The following is a 16,129-nucleotide window of genomic DNA, read 5'->3' as shown; positions in this document are numbered from 1 at the left end:
ACGGGGCGCGGCGACGGGCGCGGGAGGGAGGGAGATAGGGAGGGGGCGCCCCCTCCCGCGCCCGTCCCCGCCGTCGCGGCCGCTGATTGGCTGCCGCCCGCGCTGCGTCAGCCCCCGCTCGGCCCTTCCGCCAATGGGTGCGGGCAGCGGCGGCGGCAAAAGCCCGGGTTTATAATAAACGGCGGGGTGGGGGGAACGCGGCGGCCGTGACGTCACGGGGGGAGTCGCCGCCGCCGAGAGGAGCTCGGTGGGCACGGGCGGGCGCGCCGCAGTGGCCCGTGTCCGCCCCGCTCCGCGCCCGCAACTTCCCGCAACAAAGTTGGGTAGCGGCGGACCGGCCCGGCAGCGATGCGGTGCTCGGCGGGGGCCCCGCGTTAGTGCCGCCTGCGCCGCCGGTGCGCGGGTTGGGGCAACCCGCTCCCCCCCGCCCCTCCACCCCCGGTGCGACCCCCGCGGCCGCCCGCGGGGATGCGGGCGCGGCGCTAAGCGGTCCGCCATGGAGGGGCCGAGCGGGTCCAGCTTCGGGATAGACACGATCCTGTCGGGCGGCAGCACCGGCAGCCCCGGAGTCATGAACGGAGACTTTCGCCCCCACGGCGACGGCCGGCCGGCGGATTTTAGGAGCCAGGCCACGCCGTCCCCCTGCTCGGAGATCGACACGGTGGGGACGGCGCCCTCGTCGCCCATCTCGGTGAGCATGGAGCACCCCGAGCCGCACCTGGGGGTGGCGGAGAGCCTCCCGCCGCCGCCGCACCACCTCCACCTCGGCCCGCACCCGCCGCCGCCGCCGCCGAGTTTGCAGCCGTCGCCCCCGCAGCCGCCGCCGCCCCAGCTGGGCTCGGCCAGCTCCGGCCCCAGGACTTCCACCTCTTCTTTTTTAATTAAGGACATTTTGGGCGACAGCAAACCCCTGGCGGCGTGTGCACCTTACAGTACCAGCGTCCCCTCTCCCCATCACACCCCCAAGCAGGAGGGCAGCGCGGCCCCGGAGACCTTCAGGCCCAAACTCGAGCAGGAGGACGGCAAAGCCAAGCTCGACAAGCGCGACGACACGCAGGGCGACATCAAATGCCACGGTGAGTACGGCCCGGCCCGGCCCCGCACCGCCTCGGCCGCCGTTAAAACCGGGGCCGCGGCTCTCGGCCGCATCGGTGAAACGAAAATCGGGGGGAAATCGGCGCTCCGCTCTGCCGGGGCTTGTCGGTGATCCTCGCTATCGCGGGTTTAAGATCGGTAGGAAATGAAATAGCTTTTTTCCCCTCTGTCGGCCTTTCCTTTTTTTTTTTTTTTTTTTTTTTTAATTTAACTTCCCTGTTTTTAAGGAAATAGTCAGAGCACTTGGGGTCGAGTTAGAAACCAGAATGTATTTATTTTTAATGCAAATGTGCATAAATGATTCTCCGGCTTTCTAAGAACAGGCGGCTCGGCTGCACTTACTGCCTTCAGCCTGTTCATTTTTGCTTATTCGATCTAAAATAAAAATAAGGGGGGGAAAAAAATCCCGCTTCCCCAACAGCCAATACCAAATAAACGAAAAAACTTTTAACAACAACAAAAAAAAGAATAAAAAAACCTAGTCGGCCCGTGATAGGCAGCGGAAGGTTGGAGGGCTTTGTGTATTTTGCAAAACACCCGGGTTTTTCCCGCGCCGGGATAGGAAGGTTAATTTCTTAGTCTTTTATTCTTTTTAAATTACGGATTTCGTGTTGATTGGGAAGCCCCCGCCGTGTGGGATTCGTAAATGGAAATAGCGATGTGTGCTTGGGGAAGGGAAGGGAAGGGGAAGGAAGGAAGGAAGGAAGGAAGGAAAAGAGTGAGCAAAGACGAGACAGGGAAAAGGGCTATTTTCCCTGCGGTGCCGGCGGGGCTGCCCTCCCTCGCAGGCAGCCCAGTTCAGCCGAGAGGCGACTGGACACATTTTTCTAATTTTGCTCCGTTGAGATATTATTGCCAGGCTGAAGAGCAGCGAGACGCCCGGCTCTGCCGCTCATTTTGCTCTTTTAGTATTAGCATAAGAGTGCCCAAAACAGATGTACAGTCTGGTCTGGCCATTTTTGTGTGCACCAACCTCCCCAGTGGGTCAATTAGGGAGATTATTGTTCTTCCTGCGGGGAAGATCAAGGAGCGCCACAAACCCGGGCCCGAGCGGAGCCGGATTGACATACCGATTTCCCGGCATTTCGGGCCGGGGGGGAGAGGCCGAGAAAATAACGAAAGCCCTGTAGCTGGCAAGCGGAGAGTGGAAATCCCGCCGTTCCCGGAACGGGCTCGCGGCCGCCGCCCCCTCGCCCTATTTGTCCGTTCCCCCCATGCCCTAGAGGAGCCCCCCGGGGTGGGGGCGGCGGGGCCCGGTAACCACGGCGGGGCGGGGGCCGAGCCGGTGTCCCACCGGCCCTCACCGCGCCTCGGCTCGCTCGCAGGGACAAAGGAGGAGGGCGACCGGGAGATCAGCAGCAGCCGGGACAGCCCGCCGGTGCGGGCCAAGAAGCCGCGGAAGGCGCGCACCGCTTTCTCCGACCACCAGCTCAACCAGCTGGAGCGCAGCTTCGAGCGGCAGAAGTACCTGAGCGTGCAGGACCGCATGGACCTGGCCGCCGCCCTCAACCTCACCGACACGCAGGTGAAAACCTGGTACCAGAACCGGAGGTAAGGCGGGCCCCGGCGAAGCGGCGGCCCGGGGGCTCCCGGGAGGGCCGGGGGGTGGGCGGGCGCCGCCGTGCTCCTGCCCGCGGGCGCCCGGGGCCGTGCGGGGAGCGCCCGGCGGCTGCCCCACACCCTCCCCGGCGGCGGGCTGGGGGGTCCGGCCCCTGTCACCGCTGCCGCAATTTTCTGTCTCATTACGTGCGGTTGCAGCCACCCTAATTCTGTCGCAAACCATTAGTGTCAGCGCGCTGCGATCTAACCGGGTGCCGTGGTTATTAATTTGGCCGGAGTGGCCGCTTGCATGTGTCAGGGGCGGGGGGGAGGGCGAGGGGAGGGGAGTCGGGCGCGGCCGGGGGTCGCGCCGTGTGCGGGCCCGCGGGGCCGGTGCGCCCCGCCGGGTCCCGGGTGGTGCGAGGGACCGTGCCGCGGAGGGGAGGGGGCTCGCCGCCCGCGGACCCCCGCGGAACCGGGCCGGGTGCCCCGTTGCGGCGCCCGCCCTGCAGCCGCCTCTTGTTCCCCTCCACGGCAGGACGAAGTGGAAGCGGCAGACGGCGGTGGGCCTGGAGCTACTGGCCGAGGCCGGGAACTACTCGGCCCTGCAGAGGATGTTCCCCTCGCCCTATTTCTACCACCCCAGCCTGCTGGGCAGCATGGACAGCACGACGGCGGCCGCGGCGGCCGCGGCCATGTACAGCAGCATGTACCGGACTCCCCCCGCGCCGCACCCCCAGCTCCAGCGGCCGCTGGTGCCGCGGGTGCTGATCCACGGGCTGGGGCCCGGCGGGCAGCCGGCCCTCAACCCCCTGGCCAACCCCATGCCCGGCACCCCGCACCCCCGGTGAAACGGCACCGCGGTCCCCGCAACGAGCCCTTCCCCTCCCCGTCCCCAAACAAGCCCCAGCACCGCAGAGGAGGAAGCGAGGGGAAGCCGAGGGGCAGGAGCTTCTGCAGGAGCCACCGGCCACCGAGGGAGGCGATCAGTCAGAGCAGGGACTCTTGAACCGTGAACCCAGAGCCGAGCCCGTAAGTGAAACGACCACACGCGGGGGAAGGCGGGCAGAGCCGCGGGGCGACCCGCCGACCTCGGCTCCTGCGAGGCAGGACTTGGAGCTCGGAGAGAGAGAGAGGGACGGAGGGGAGGAGAGGGAGAGGGAGCCCGATCCCGCCGGAGAGACTAACGGCTACGGAGGACGGAGGGAATGAGAGCGCCTCGACCCCCGCCCGGCGGAGAAGACCGGGGGAACGGAGAACTTTGCACTGATTTTTCTCATGACCTTTTTTTTTTTTTTCTTATTGAAAAGTGGCATGCTCCCTAATGCGAACAGAATTGTACAGACCGAGTGCTGAGTGCTATATCATATTTATTATATGTCGTCCAAAAAAGGAGAAAAAAAATTTCACTTCTATACGTTAGTTTAAAACGAACGAACGTGATTCTCCCCTCTTCCTTTTCATGTCTTTTTGGATTCAGTAAAATAAATGCTTAGATGACAAAATATAGAATTTTTTTGTGACTGAAAAATTACAGGGAAAAAAACAACAAAAAAAAGAAATAAACTTTATCTTTTTTTAACAAACGTGGAAATTCAAGGTAGCTAATTTTCCCCGTGACGAGAACGCAAGGAATTCGGAATAGAAAAGGCAAATGCCACTTTTTTTTTTTTTAAATTTTTAATGTTATGCTCGTTGTTTCATAACCGACGCTATTTTTCTCTATCTGTATTTCAAAGGAAAAACAAATCCCCAGGCAGGGGTCGTGCCCCTCGCCGTTATTTTAAACACCTTGGCAGGGCAGCGGCGTGTTTCCCGGCACGGCGGCGGGGAGAGGCTGCGGCGCGGCGGGCGGCCCGAGCCGTGGCTCCGGCCCCTCGGGATGGGCGCGGCAGGGCTATACCGGGCTTGGGGCTCCGGTCCCCGCCCGGCAGCTGTCTCCGCACCGAGCTGGGGCAGGCAGCGAGCGCCGGTGGTCGGGGTGAGTAACGAGGGGAAACAGGCAGGGAGGGCAGGGGGGGCCGGCGGACACTGAGACCTAGAGTCCCGCCGGCCTTTGATCTTTGTTGCTGCCCTCCCGGCCTTTCACCGGCAGGCAGATTCCCTCCCAAGCGCCTCTCTTCCCTATGCCGGCCCGGGCCGCCCGGCCGCCCGGGTCCCGCCAGGGCAGAGGGGCCGCGGGTCGGGGCTGGGGGCTGTGACCCTCCACCGGGCTCTGGGGACGGCTCTGGCCCCAGCCTCTGGAGGTGAACACCCCCCTGCGAAATTAGAAAATCATACAGCAATTACCTATAAAACATTCATAAAGTCCAATGTTATCTTCTTCTCTGAGGGCTTGGCTTCCCCCCCCCCCCCCTCCTTCCTTCCTCTTTATTTTTGCTCGTGGGTTCCCTTTCTTTTGAGATAGAAGAAAAAAAAAAAACCCACAAACTAAAAAAGAGAAGCCTCCGGGCACGTTTATTTGGGCTTTGCTAATTAGCGAGCGGCTTGCTGATTTCTCTACTAATAAATTCGCGTTAAAACCATATTGACCTCTGCCTTGATCTAACAAAAGGGGAGCGGGTCGGGAACGCCCACCTCGTTTTCTGCCCGTGTTGCGGCGACGGCTGACTACTTCCCCGCGCCTCCGCCGTGGTCCCCAAATTACCACCGGCAGGAAGGACCCGGGACCGGGGCTCCGAGTGGTCGGAATAGCCCTTCCGCCCCGCCTCGCCGCCGAGGTTTTCCCGGGAAACGCATCCCATCCGGGCTAGGGAAGGAGGTAGGAAATTTGGGCACGATGATGGCCCTTTCCTGAGTCTGAACAACGAATCCTGGGTTGTTTTGTCCCGAATGGAGGCCATCCAGCTGCAGAAAGCTCGTTGTTCTTCTCGATGGATAAATCTGGGCTCGTTTTTGACTGCACGAACTCGCTGAAAAGTAGTGAGAATAAGGAAGAAAAGTTCATGCAAAATAGATGAGTGTCCCCCAGGTTCCTCCCTCTCGAGCAGGGCCGGCCCCGGGCCGGGGGGTGCCTGCCTGGGCGGGGGCAGGGGCTCCTGGTGCTTTGGGAGCCGCGGCCGGCAGGGCTTTGCAGGCAGGAGAGCGAGCGAGGAGGGGGGAGCGCGGTCGGGCTGGGGGGCTGCCGGTGCCATGTTGGACGGTGTCTAAATCGGGATCTGCCGGGGGAGGGGGGCGAGGAACCGCGACCTCCCCTGAAACGTATTTCCAAATCCAACTGGAAAGTGCGTGCGAGAGAGAGGACGTTTGGAGTAGGAATCGCTCCCTTTCCCCTTCCCCTCCCCTTTCCCCCTTTGGGAAGCGGGGCTGGAAATATAAGCCCTCCTTCATTTGCCCTGCTTCCCGTTTGCACCGGCAAGAGGCCGACCCGGGACAGGCTGCCCGGCCGAGTCAGCCTTGCAGGAAAGGACTCCTTTGCCTGTTTTAGAAAACTCCGGTCCATGGGCTCGCGTTTCAGCGCGCTGCGGCAGGACAAAGAGCCAGTCGCCTCCCCGCCGCCTGGCCCGGCGCAGGACCGGTCGCGGTCCGGCGGCAGTGCCTTTCCAGCCGCCCCATTCGGATTTTGTCCCCTTTCCTCCCCCAGCCAGCTGCTCTCGCCGCGGCCGCCCCCAGACCTGGTGCCGAGCTGCTGAATTCCTGCAGTCCCGGTACATCTCCAGCCTCCGCCCTCGCCCGGGCCAGGACCTGCTCTCGGCCCTGGAAGTGGATGTGAGCAAATAAACAAACCCATCTGTTGCCAGATGAGCCGGCTCCCTTAGCCTTAAACCGCGGGAAACGCTGGCGCCCGCCGGGAAAGACCTGGCTGTTGGGGCGCCGAGCGTGCAAACGAACCGTGAGGCTGTAGAAGAGCGGCGTGTGAGAGAGGGGACGCGGTAGCCCGCGGGCTACCGGGGAGTGTTTGCTCTCCCCGCAGTGGCCCGCAAGGAGCGGGGCAGCTCCGGCCCCGCCGGCGCCGGGGGACGCCTGAGCCCGGCCGGGCGGCTGCGGCCCCGCCCGCCCTCAGCACCACGGACAGTTCCGGGCTGCGCCGGCCGCCCGTACCCCGCCCCGGCACCCCGCACCCCCTGCACCCGGCACGGCGGCCCCGCACCCCCTGCACCCCGGCACGGCGGCCCCGCACCCCCTGCACCCCGGCCCGCCGCGCCGGCAGCCCGCGTCCCGCCCCCGCGGGGGCTTCTCGCCCTGTCCCGCTCCGCGCCGCGCAGCCCGGGGCGCTGGGAGGCAGGGCTGGGCCGGGCAGGGCGGCGAGGGCAGCCCTCCGCCCGCGGGACCTCGGCGGCAACTTCCCCGGCACTTGCCGGCAAGCGGTGATGAAGATGGAGGAGTCTGAGACGGGCTCTAGCCGCCGAAAGCACCGCCTGGCCCGTCTCTGCTCCACTCACCGCCCGGGAGAAGGCCCCTGTCCCGGGCCGGGCCGGGCCGCTAGGGGCCCGTCCCTGAGAGCACGGAGCCGGGGCTGCGTCCCGAGGACTTTGTCCCGGGTGTTTGAGTGTTGTCCGTGCTCCAGCCGGCAAGGCGAGAAGCGGGATGGGGCTACGCCGCTCCCGCCCCTGTCACTCCGGATTGACACCGGCGCGGCCGCGGTGGGACGCTGGAGCCCCTTTGGTCGCCCTGTCCCCTGTTCCTCTTCGGTTTATTTCTGCTGGGTCGTGTCTCTGTGTTTTTCAGGTGGGCACGACAGGGGAGCCTCCTTCGGGGAAGTCCTGCTACGCTCAGGCAGGTTTTGGCGACTCGTTGCAGCCTCCGGCTCCTGACTGAGCCCTCCCGGCAGCAGAGCCGCGAGTAGGCTGCTCCTCTGCTCCTGGCTGAAGGGCTCTCTTGTGGGACGCAGCAGCAGGATCGTGTTTAATTACTCCGTCCTCCCGGGGGACTAGCTTGGACATCATTAGAGCAGAAAGTGAGGAGGGGGACTTCGCTGGGCTGGGACACAGGGATGAGCACCGTCTTTGCCGCTCTGAGGGTGTTTGCCCTGGCGCCGGAGTGGCGTCTGGGTGCTCCGAGAGCTGAATCCGCTCTCCCAGACGGGCAAGCGAGTCCGGCTCAGCCGCCTGGAACCAGCGAGGAGAGGAGCACCAAGCGGAGCTCCCCGCCGTGCCCGTTATCCTGGTTGCATTTACACGGACCAACGCAGCCCGCGTGTAACGCCGTATTAGCGCTCCGGCGCTACCTATCGCTCCTACAGCTTTTAGTGTTTCTTGTGCGGGTGGGCTTTTAACTTCTGCTACTTTCTCCCTTTCCAGAATTTTTCTTCCTCCAAATTCACACGACGCTTCTGTCAAATGCACTCTGTAAGTGGCCCAAAGTCCTTATTGCAGTCCACTCGAATAGCCCAGATCCAGCCCAGGGCATGGAGTGGGTGCAGCCAGGCTGAGCTCACCTGTGGAAAGGATAAACTCCCTCGGAATGTTAGAAATACCCCTAGTCCCGTGATGGCAGGAATGGGAAGCGAATAACCGTTTCAGGTTGGAATTACACGGCTTTTTCACCCCCTCTATTCTATTCTGCTGCTAAGCCCACGTCTCCTGCCGGGAGACATGTCCCCCAATAGCCACTTTAACGTGGACCCCCGTTTGCGAGGAAAGGGGGGCACAGCAAACCTGGCCCGCCGGGACGGCCCTGCGCCCTCGACCAGCGGAAGAGCCGCCTGCTCTATTTCGGGGACAGCATCGAAATGTTCCCCCTGGTCCCTGGCGGGGGAAAGCTGATGGGGCCAGAGACCCCCTCGGGACTAGCACGGGGCGGGCAGCCCCCGAAGGCGCCGCTCCCCAGTGCCCCCGTTTCGCGAAAAAGCCCCTGAACTTCGTTTTTCCCTTGGGCTGCTCCCGCCGTCGAAGGGGGCCGTGGGGCAGACGGAGATGGTGCCTGTCTCTGCGTATTTGCAGACGGAGAGCCGGTCCAGCGGAGCGCCCATCACATTAAAACTCCGTTTCCATATTCATATGCCCTATTTTTCACAAGCCGCTTCTATTAATGGAAGCGCACAAACACCGGTCCTCAAAATTAGCGGATTTCAAAGGAACCCAAGTGAGGCGCTTTGCGCCGCCGGCGATGGATGCGGGGCGCGCCGGGACCCCCGGGGCTCCCCTGCCACTGCCGTGCCTGCCCCGGCGGGGATTCGCGCTCTGCCGGGGGCGCAGCCGCGGGCCCCGTAGCGGCGGCTCCCGGCCTCCCCTCCGCTCCCCCGCTGCCCCGGGACGTGACCCGCGGGACCGGCGCTCCGGCGGTGGGTGCAGGAGGCAGCCCCACTCCCCTTCCTCCCGGCCCGGGCACGCAAAAGTTGTCCGAGGCTGTCGTGTTGCCTTGTCTCTGTGAGCCCATGTAGGGCGCTTTAATTGCCACATTTTCAAACCGAGGTAATGGTGGGGATGTCTTAGTAATTACCTTAATGAGATAACACCTTTCCTTCCCTGAACCTACTCATTATCACGCTTCTTGTTCAAATTCCAACTACAAAGAGCTATACTTGTAAAAAAAAAAAAAAAAGAAAAAAAAAAAAAAGGAGGGGGGGAGAGCTCTGAAATTTGTTGGAGGTCTCGTCACCTTAAAACAAGCACCTTACACGGGTCTTTAGCGCAAGAAGAGAGAGCTCTACCGGTTCCGGGGAAGGTTGGCTAGAAGTAAACTAAACATCTGGGGTACCCCTTAATTATTCTTGGTTGGCTTCTTTAGCTTGACCTGTAGGGATGCGAGGGTGTCAAAGTGATGAATTTTAAGATGTTGGGCTGTGAAGACGTGCAGCTGCAAGACTGATGGATTTAGGAAGGGAATGGTAACAAGGTTAGCTGCATGTGAAGTGTGAATTGAGATTTTTGCAAAGAGACTGTGATTGCAGATGGGCATAATGTTGTACCCTTGCATGAAATCTTGCTATTATTGTATAATGGTCAGACAGAGTGTGAAATGACTTATTACTTTACTTTTATTCTTTAATGAAGTTGAGTAGGGAAAGAGAACTACCAGGAAATCGATAGTGGTGGTGCACAGAAACTATATGACAGGTGCTGATACATTAAATATTTATTTAGGTTTTTGTGTCCGTGTCCGCGTCGTCGTCGTACCCCCCCACCCCCCACTCCCCATTTCTGCTATTTCAGAATGCAAACAAAAATACAACTAGTGGATCTAGACAGTGAAGAAGATGTGCAGAATGAGAACAACATTTTCTTTGCCATCCTCACTGTCTACAGTATATGTGAAGTGGGCGTTTCTGTGTGGCAGTGCAGTGTATACATCTTCTGTGTAAAATACTAGACAGAGATATCTAGATCCAGGCGATGTGTACACAGTTTCTAGATAGTTTTCCAGCTGTACAATGTGTATATCTCTCTTAGACCTTGATGCAGGCATGTAGTGATTTGAACACCATTATGACCCCATGTAAATTGAAGTGGCCTTTTCTCCAGCTTGACATGCATGTGCAAATTCCTTCTGTACCAAGCGCAGGTGTCCACATGGGTGGTATCATTCTGAAAACATGAAGGACAACATCTGTCTCTGACTTTAGCACAGAAACATGTGGGTACATCTGGGCATTTATGATGGGTGGGCAGCTTAGCCAACATTTTATCACTTGTTTCACATGCGATTAGGGTAAAACACCTATTACCAGAATTTATGATTCTGTTGTGCAACTGCACAAGTCTTTATGAATATGCAGTGAGGAAAAGAAACTGGAGCTGCTCCCTCAGGATACCGTCCTAAAAAAGTGGATTCCCTAGGTGAATAACCTCAGGATGCCACCACTGAGAACAGTTCGGCAAATCCTGGACTTAGTGAGTTGTTTCTCTCTGAGAGCAGCTTCATCTCCCTGTTTGAATACACACAGTAGAAGCTCAGCTTCTCATATGCCTTCCCCTCTGGAAGGATACAGCCCATGGCACGAAGAGCTTTCTGAGCTGGCACCTCTTCTGCAGCCTCCTCCCCAGACCTTGTCCCCAGAGCCATCACAGCTCTTTGCTGAGGACCCCTCGGTGAGGTTTGCCCTATATTTTTGGTGGAGTCTGGCACTGTTACGCTCTAATCTGAGGTCCTGAAGAACAAGTAATGTGAAGCAAGCTCAGGAGTAATTGCCTACCACTTCTGCATTAACATACAGGGTAATAATGATGGCAGGATTGTGTGAAACAGAACACATTTGGGGCCTCATCTTTGTCCTTACAACAGTCTTTTGGATTTCCTTTCCATATTCTTGTCTCAACATCTGAGCAAGTACAGTGTTTGGGCTTGAATTTCCATTGAGTAATGCCCTGTTGTAGGGTTGTCCTCTGGGAGATGAAAAAGCTTCTGCGATGCACATGGGTTTGTTTAAAACAGGATACTAATCCGATGCAACATTTTCCATGTGAGCAGTAAAAATGCACTGAGGGACACGAGAGGTGCCCCGTGACACCAAAGGGCACAGAGGAGCTCCCTGTCAGATTTATAGCCCAAAGGACTATCAGACATGTTGTAGCTTTAAATACTTTGTTTTCATTGTGTGAAGATCTAGCAAAAAGAATTCCTGAAAGTTTTAATTGCTGCCCAGTAAAAGTGATGACTTAGTGCTTGAACGCATAGAAAGATAGAATGCCATGGCAGACGCTCTGCTACCCCAGCACTGTGAAAGAAACAGGCAGCTGCTCTTGAACCTGGTGCTCTAAAGCAGGACAGAGCAATTTGGAAAATGAATGCTATAAAAAAAGCCTGTTTTGTGGATTTGCCACCAGTAATTTGGCTAGATCCTGTGGGTTCAAGTACCATCACTGTCCCTATATTAAAACATTTTAATTTTTCTGCTTTAGAAGTCGTGAAATAAAGCTGGATTAATATTTCATCAGAAGCATAGAGGGGTCTATGGGAAAAAAACGTCAAAGCATGTGCCTGCAGTGGAGCCCCAGTATAGGCACTGACAGCTCTAGCCCCTGTTAGTTCACAGAAGCTTAACAGATCAGTGAGGTTTTCTGCCTAAAACAGAGGGATGCAAGTTAAGCACACTGGCAACTTTTTTTTTTTTTTTTACTCTCTCACAGTCTTGTATTTTTTTCTTCCTTTTCCTCCTTTCTTCTTTCTCTCTTTCCTTTCTCTTTCCTTCTTTCTTCACCTCACTCTGATTAGCTGAGCACTCAGCAGCATGCCCTGGGAGACGGCTCACCTTTCATGGTGGCTGGTGGAGGCCATGGGCAGCCTGCCTTAACCAGCATGCTGGTGTGTGGCTTGGGCTATGGCACAAAGTGTGTGCAGCAAAGCTGTGCGTCTTCCATGGAGACTAAGCTCATTACAGTACAGTATTCTAAAACATGCTTAACCTCTCCAGTCTTGGGTTTGTATCCCAAATCTACTGCAGAGCATGGACACCCCAATTAGCACTTACAATGCACTGTTGACATTTCTCTGGGCCAGCCCAACAGGAATAATTAGATGTGATATCTAACACAAAGTAATTTTTTTTTTCCCAGCAGAGGGTACACTGCAAAATGAAAGCAACATCCACTGCAATAGCACTTGGCCAGCTTTGGCTCTTACATATAGTGTTATGCCTGCAGTGTAACTCAGCTGGCTTCTCCGGGCATATGCTGGCTATGCCCTGCCTGGCTGCTGGCAGAGTCTGACCTGATGGGATTTAGTGCTGGGGCTAAAGCTCTGGGGTTGGTTTGCACGAGGAAGCTGTCTTACACCGCACAGATCTGGGAAACCTACTGTACAGCACCCTGTAGGAAACTTTCTGCTAGGAGATGCAGTGTGCGTGGAAACACTTGCTCAGCATAAGATCTTCTCACGTTTGAAATGTCGGCTGGTGACTGGTGAGGCCAGTCTCACTGTAACTTCAAACCCGCATCCTGCCGCACACCCGTGGAAAGCCGAGCAGGCTGGGTTAAGGACTGGGCAAAGCATTACTGACTAAACATCATTCTCAGCAGCGGTTTGCAGAATAGCAGTGGTAGGATTGTGTTGTTATAAACCCCATGCCAGCAAGCCAAAAAGCCTATGGAAAAATATGTGTGACAATAAATAGGAAAGAGCTCTCTGCTGCAATGCAGCAGCCTGTCCTCTGACACCGCTAATTACAGCAACGCCTTGAAAATATAAGTGTATGTAGTGAGTATTCCTACTTAGTTTTCCTACCATTTCCTGCCTACTTTCATGCATTGCAAACTGGAACTTGGAAAGAACTTGGCAGAGTGAAGAGGATATAAAAATGATAATTTTTCATGTAATAGAGATCACATAGAGATTTTCTTTGTAGTTCATAGCATTTCCATTCCAAGATGCTCAGAGAATTAAAGCGTACAAATAGATAAAATCTGCAAAGTGTTGTCAGGTATTATTTATGTATTATTATTTTTGTTGGAAAAGACATGTAAATATAAAGAATTAGAAAACGAAGCTACTAAAATAAATTATAATGGAACCCACAATAAATCTAACATGAGAATAAAAGTATAATGAGAACACATTTTCTTCAGCATAAATACAAATCCTGTCTGCATGCTAAAGCCCTATTAATTGGATACTTACTACAGGAATAAATCTTTAAATGTGTAAAAAAATCTTTCTTCTCTGTGATGAAATATAAATATCACCAGATTTATTAAAGAAAAAATTCTGCTAAACGACTACTTCTCTTACATACTAATTTATGCTTATGCTACATCTGAAAGAACTCACCCTGACATGAATATCAGCTAAACGAAGGAAGCTGTAAAAGGAAAAGATTTAATGTGCATCACAAGAAGTTGCTTATATCAAGCATGGTAGGTTTCAATGAAGTTTTATATTATAAAATAGAGGAAAGGTGATAGTCTCTTAAGAGACATAATACTTATCCCATGAGTGATATAATAGTTCATAATTCACCAGAGAACAAGGCTCAAGTGAGTCATATATATTTTATGGCACAATTGGGATTAATACTGTACTTCAGAGAGGCATGCATAACCTATTCTGTTTATACGGAGAGATGGTTTAAAATTCACCCTCTTCCCGCACCCTATTCTCCTACCCTTTGGCATCAACCTACAGGAGAAGGACTTGAAAAAAATAAGTGAGGAAATCAGGTGTAAAACAGACAAAGTATCCAGGTACTGCTACAGCATCGCCATTTGCCAGGAGTTGCCCTGGTGATGGCACAGCAATTGGAAATGCTGATTTTCTAACAACAGAGAAAGAGGTTAGTCCTGAGTGGGTGCACAGTAGTGGGTTTTTTATTGGCTAAACATGGTGTTTTAGTAAGCACGCAGAAGATGCTTGCAGCCACCATGGTGGAAAGTTGCCCCAAATTCCTTCTGCAACGTTGCTGTGTTGCCACCATCCTTAGCAGGATGCGTTTGCTGGGACGTGGTGCAGGGAAAGAGGGCCATCCTGGGCTGATGCTTGCTTTGCTGTTGCCTGTCATGAAACATGACACTTTGGGGTATCTGCTCCTTTTCTGTACCCCACAAATGGGGTGTTTAAAGACAATAGTTGTGGTGTTAAAATCTTGTTTCAGGGAAATCCCATGTTTCACTCTGCTGAAGGCTTATTGTATTCTTTTGGATGGTTTCCCGAAATGTGGCCTAGAGCAGAAATTTCAAACATGAACCTGTTCCCTTCCTAAGGAAAAGTGTCTCCTAAATTGTGTCTAAAGAGGAGTGGAGACAGCTTAATTCACCTCATCAGCAAAATCAATGGGAAACACAAAAGCTGCTGAAAGTCTAGAGGTGGTATGTGGCAGTTTGGGGAATTTCTTTGTGTGGGCTGAGGGGAGCTGGTGGAGGCCAAGGTGTGTGCTGGAAACTGAGTTGCCTGTGCACCTGAGAGCTCCTAATGTTTTTGAAAAGACCTCACTCATGCTCCTCCCAAGTCAATGGCCATTGCTGGTCAGTAATCTCACCCATCAGCTGTTGAGATAAACCAGCCCAGGACAAGGGATTTATGGGAAAACCAATTTTGTCCTCTCTGTTTGTAAAGAGGTGTTTTTGGGGCAGAGGGAGATGAGATGAGATGATGGAGCACCTAAATGCTGGAAGGAAGGATATCATCTGGGGCAGCTTTGCAGAGATGCATAGGGAGATTTGGCCAGAGAAGGGTTTGCTCTTGACAGCCTCCCATCGTTGAGCAGCCCTGGTCTATCTGGGAGATCGAGCCGCAGAGCGGGCTGTGCTGGCAGGCTGTGCTCTGCATGCCAGGGCCAAATGCACTGAAAAAGGGGACCCCACCACTTCCAGGGACCTATCACCCCTCTACAGAAAGCCAAGGCTCCTTACATTTGGCTTCATGTTTGGTTTTGTCTAGGCCTGTGTCCTGTGGTTTTAAGCTAGTGGTTGCCTGTACCAACCAGTTTCTCTGTCATTGGATGGAGTGTGCAAGTATGTCAAAGGCAACCCAGGAGCTCTTGCCCTCCCTGAGGCCAGTGGTGAGGCTGGACCCAGTAGAGGGAAGGCTGGAAAGCAGCAGCAGTACGTCTGGGACACAGGAGAGCTGGCTGAGAGCTAGCTGAGGGGATCTGAGCTTCCTTCACTGCCTTTTCTTTGTTTTTTTTTCACCCCCTTCTTCGTGTAATAAAGGGCTTGAGATTGTGTCCAGGCTTCCCAGGACTGCATTTTTAAACTCTTTTTTTCTGTAGAGGCCATAGCAGAAGCTGTAATACCTGGGCAGAAGGCCTGCCTTGTTACAAAGACCTTGGTAAACAACTGGCTTCTGCTTCCCATCACCTCCAGAGAGGAGTATGGGCACCTGAAAAGTTGGGCTCACTCTCAGCACCATGGGCCTTCCCTTGCTCTTGAGTCAGACAGTTTTCACTGATGTACAGGTTGGAAAGATCAATAGTTAAATCTACCGCATTTTGATGGGGGCTCAAAAGGTCTCATTGCCTCTTTTATTTCTCTCAGTTCTACATAAAATAATTGACTCAACCCTATAAGTATTGGCATCTTTCAGGCATCTCTTTCTTTGCTAGCTCTCCTGGCAAAGTGCAGGGAGTTTGTGAGCTTCTTTAAACTAGCCTGGAGGGGCTGATTCACTAGAATTGGAATCTCTGGTGAAAAGCTCACATTAGCTCTTAAAAGGAACTTAAATAATATTTCCTGCATGATCCTGAACACAAATAATTGTAAATAATATTTTGAAGGGCTATCTTTGAGCTACGGGCATTGCAGAGGTATCTTTTGTCATAAACAAGTACTGTATGTATAATAATGATATGCTTAAATGATACATAACCACCATTTTCCAAGTAGTCTTAGCAGAAAGCATTTTATACCACATGGTTGTTTTATTGTGCACATTACTTGTGATTGTTACAAACCCTTGCCAATGAATGACAAATTTACATACACATCATGTCAGCCGGCAATATTTTGCAGCCTTAATTGCTTTAGCTTCAGGCATTCTGTGTCAAAATAGAGTGTTTTACGTCCTGCAAGTTTCTGTTTCTTTGCAACAGCTAAATTATTCTGTAATTTGCCTGTTTTCCTTTTAATGCATTGTCCATTAAGTCATTTAATAATTTATGGCATAAAATGTATGATGCAACCTTAAA

General features: G+C 54.4%; 1 protein-coding gene across 2 annotated transcripts; it reads left to right on the top strand.

The window, feature by feature from the left end:
- Positions 1-419: 419 nt before the first annotated feature.
- Positions 420-5,115, top strand: BARHL2 (BarH like homeobox 2). 2 transcript variants are annotated; one of them, XM_074908194.1, is made up of 4 exons: positions 420-691; positions 887-1,076; positions 2,421-2,646; positions 3,173-5,115. In XM_074908194.1, exons 1-4 carry the CDS (start codon positions 497-499, stop codon positions 3,483-3,485), a joined length of 924 nt encoding a protein of 307 aa, XP_074764295.1. In that variant the 5' UTR covers positions 420-496; the 3' UTR covers positions 3,486-5,115. The 2 variants fall into 2 exon arrangements, with proteins under 2 accessions (XP_074764295.1, XP_074764294.1); XM_074908193.1 differs by having other exon boundaries at positions 420-1,076.
- The last annotated feature ends 11,014 nt before the right edge of the window (positions 5,116-16,129 follow it).

This window comes from Athene noctua, chromosome 5 (genome assembly GCF_965140245.1).
Source record: "Athene noctua chromosome 5, bAthNoc1.hap1.1, whole genome shotgun sequence".
In the NCBI taxonomy this organism is placed as follows: Eukaryota; Metazoa; Chordata; class Aves; order Strigiformes; family Strigidae; genus Athene; species Athene noctua.
This window is presented reverse-complemented; position numbering and strand designations above follow the sequence as displayed.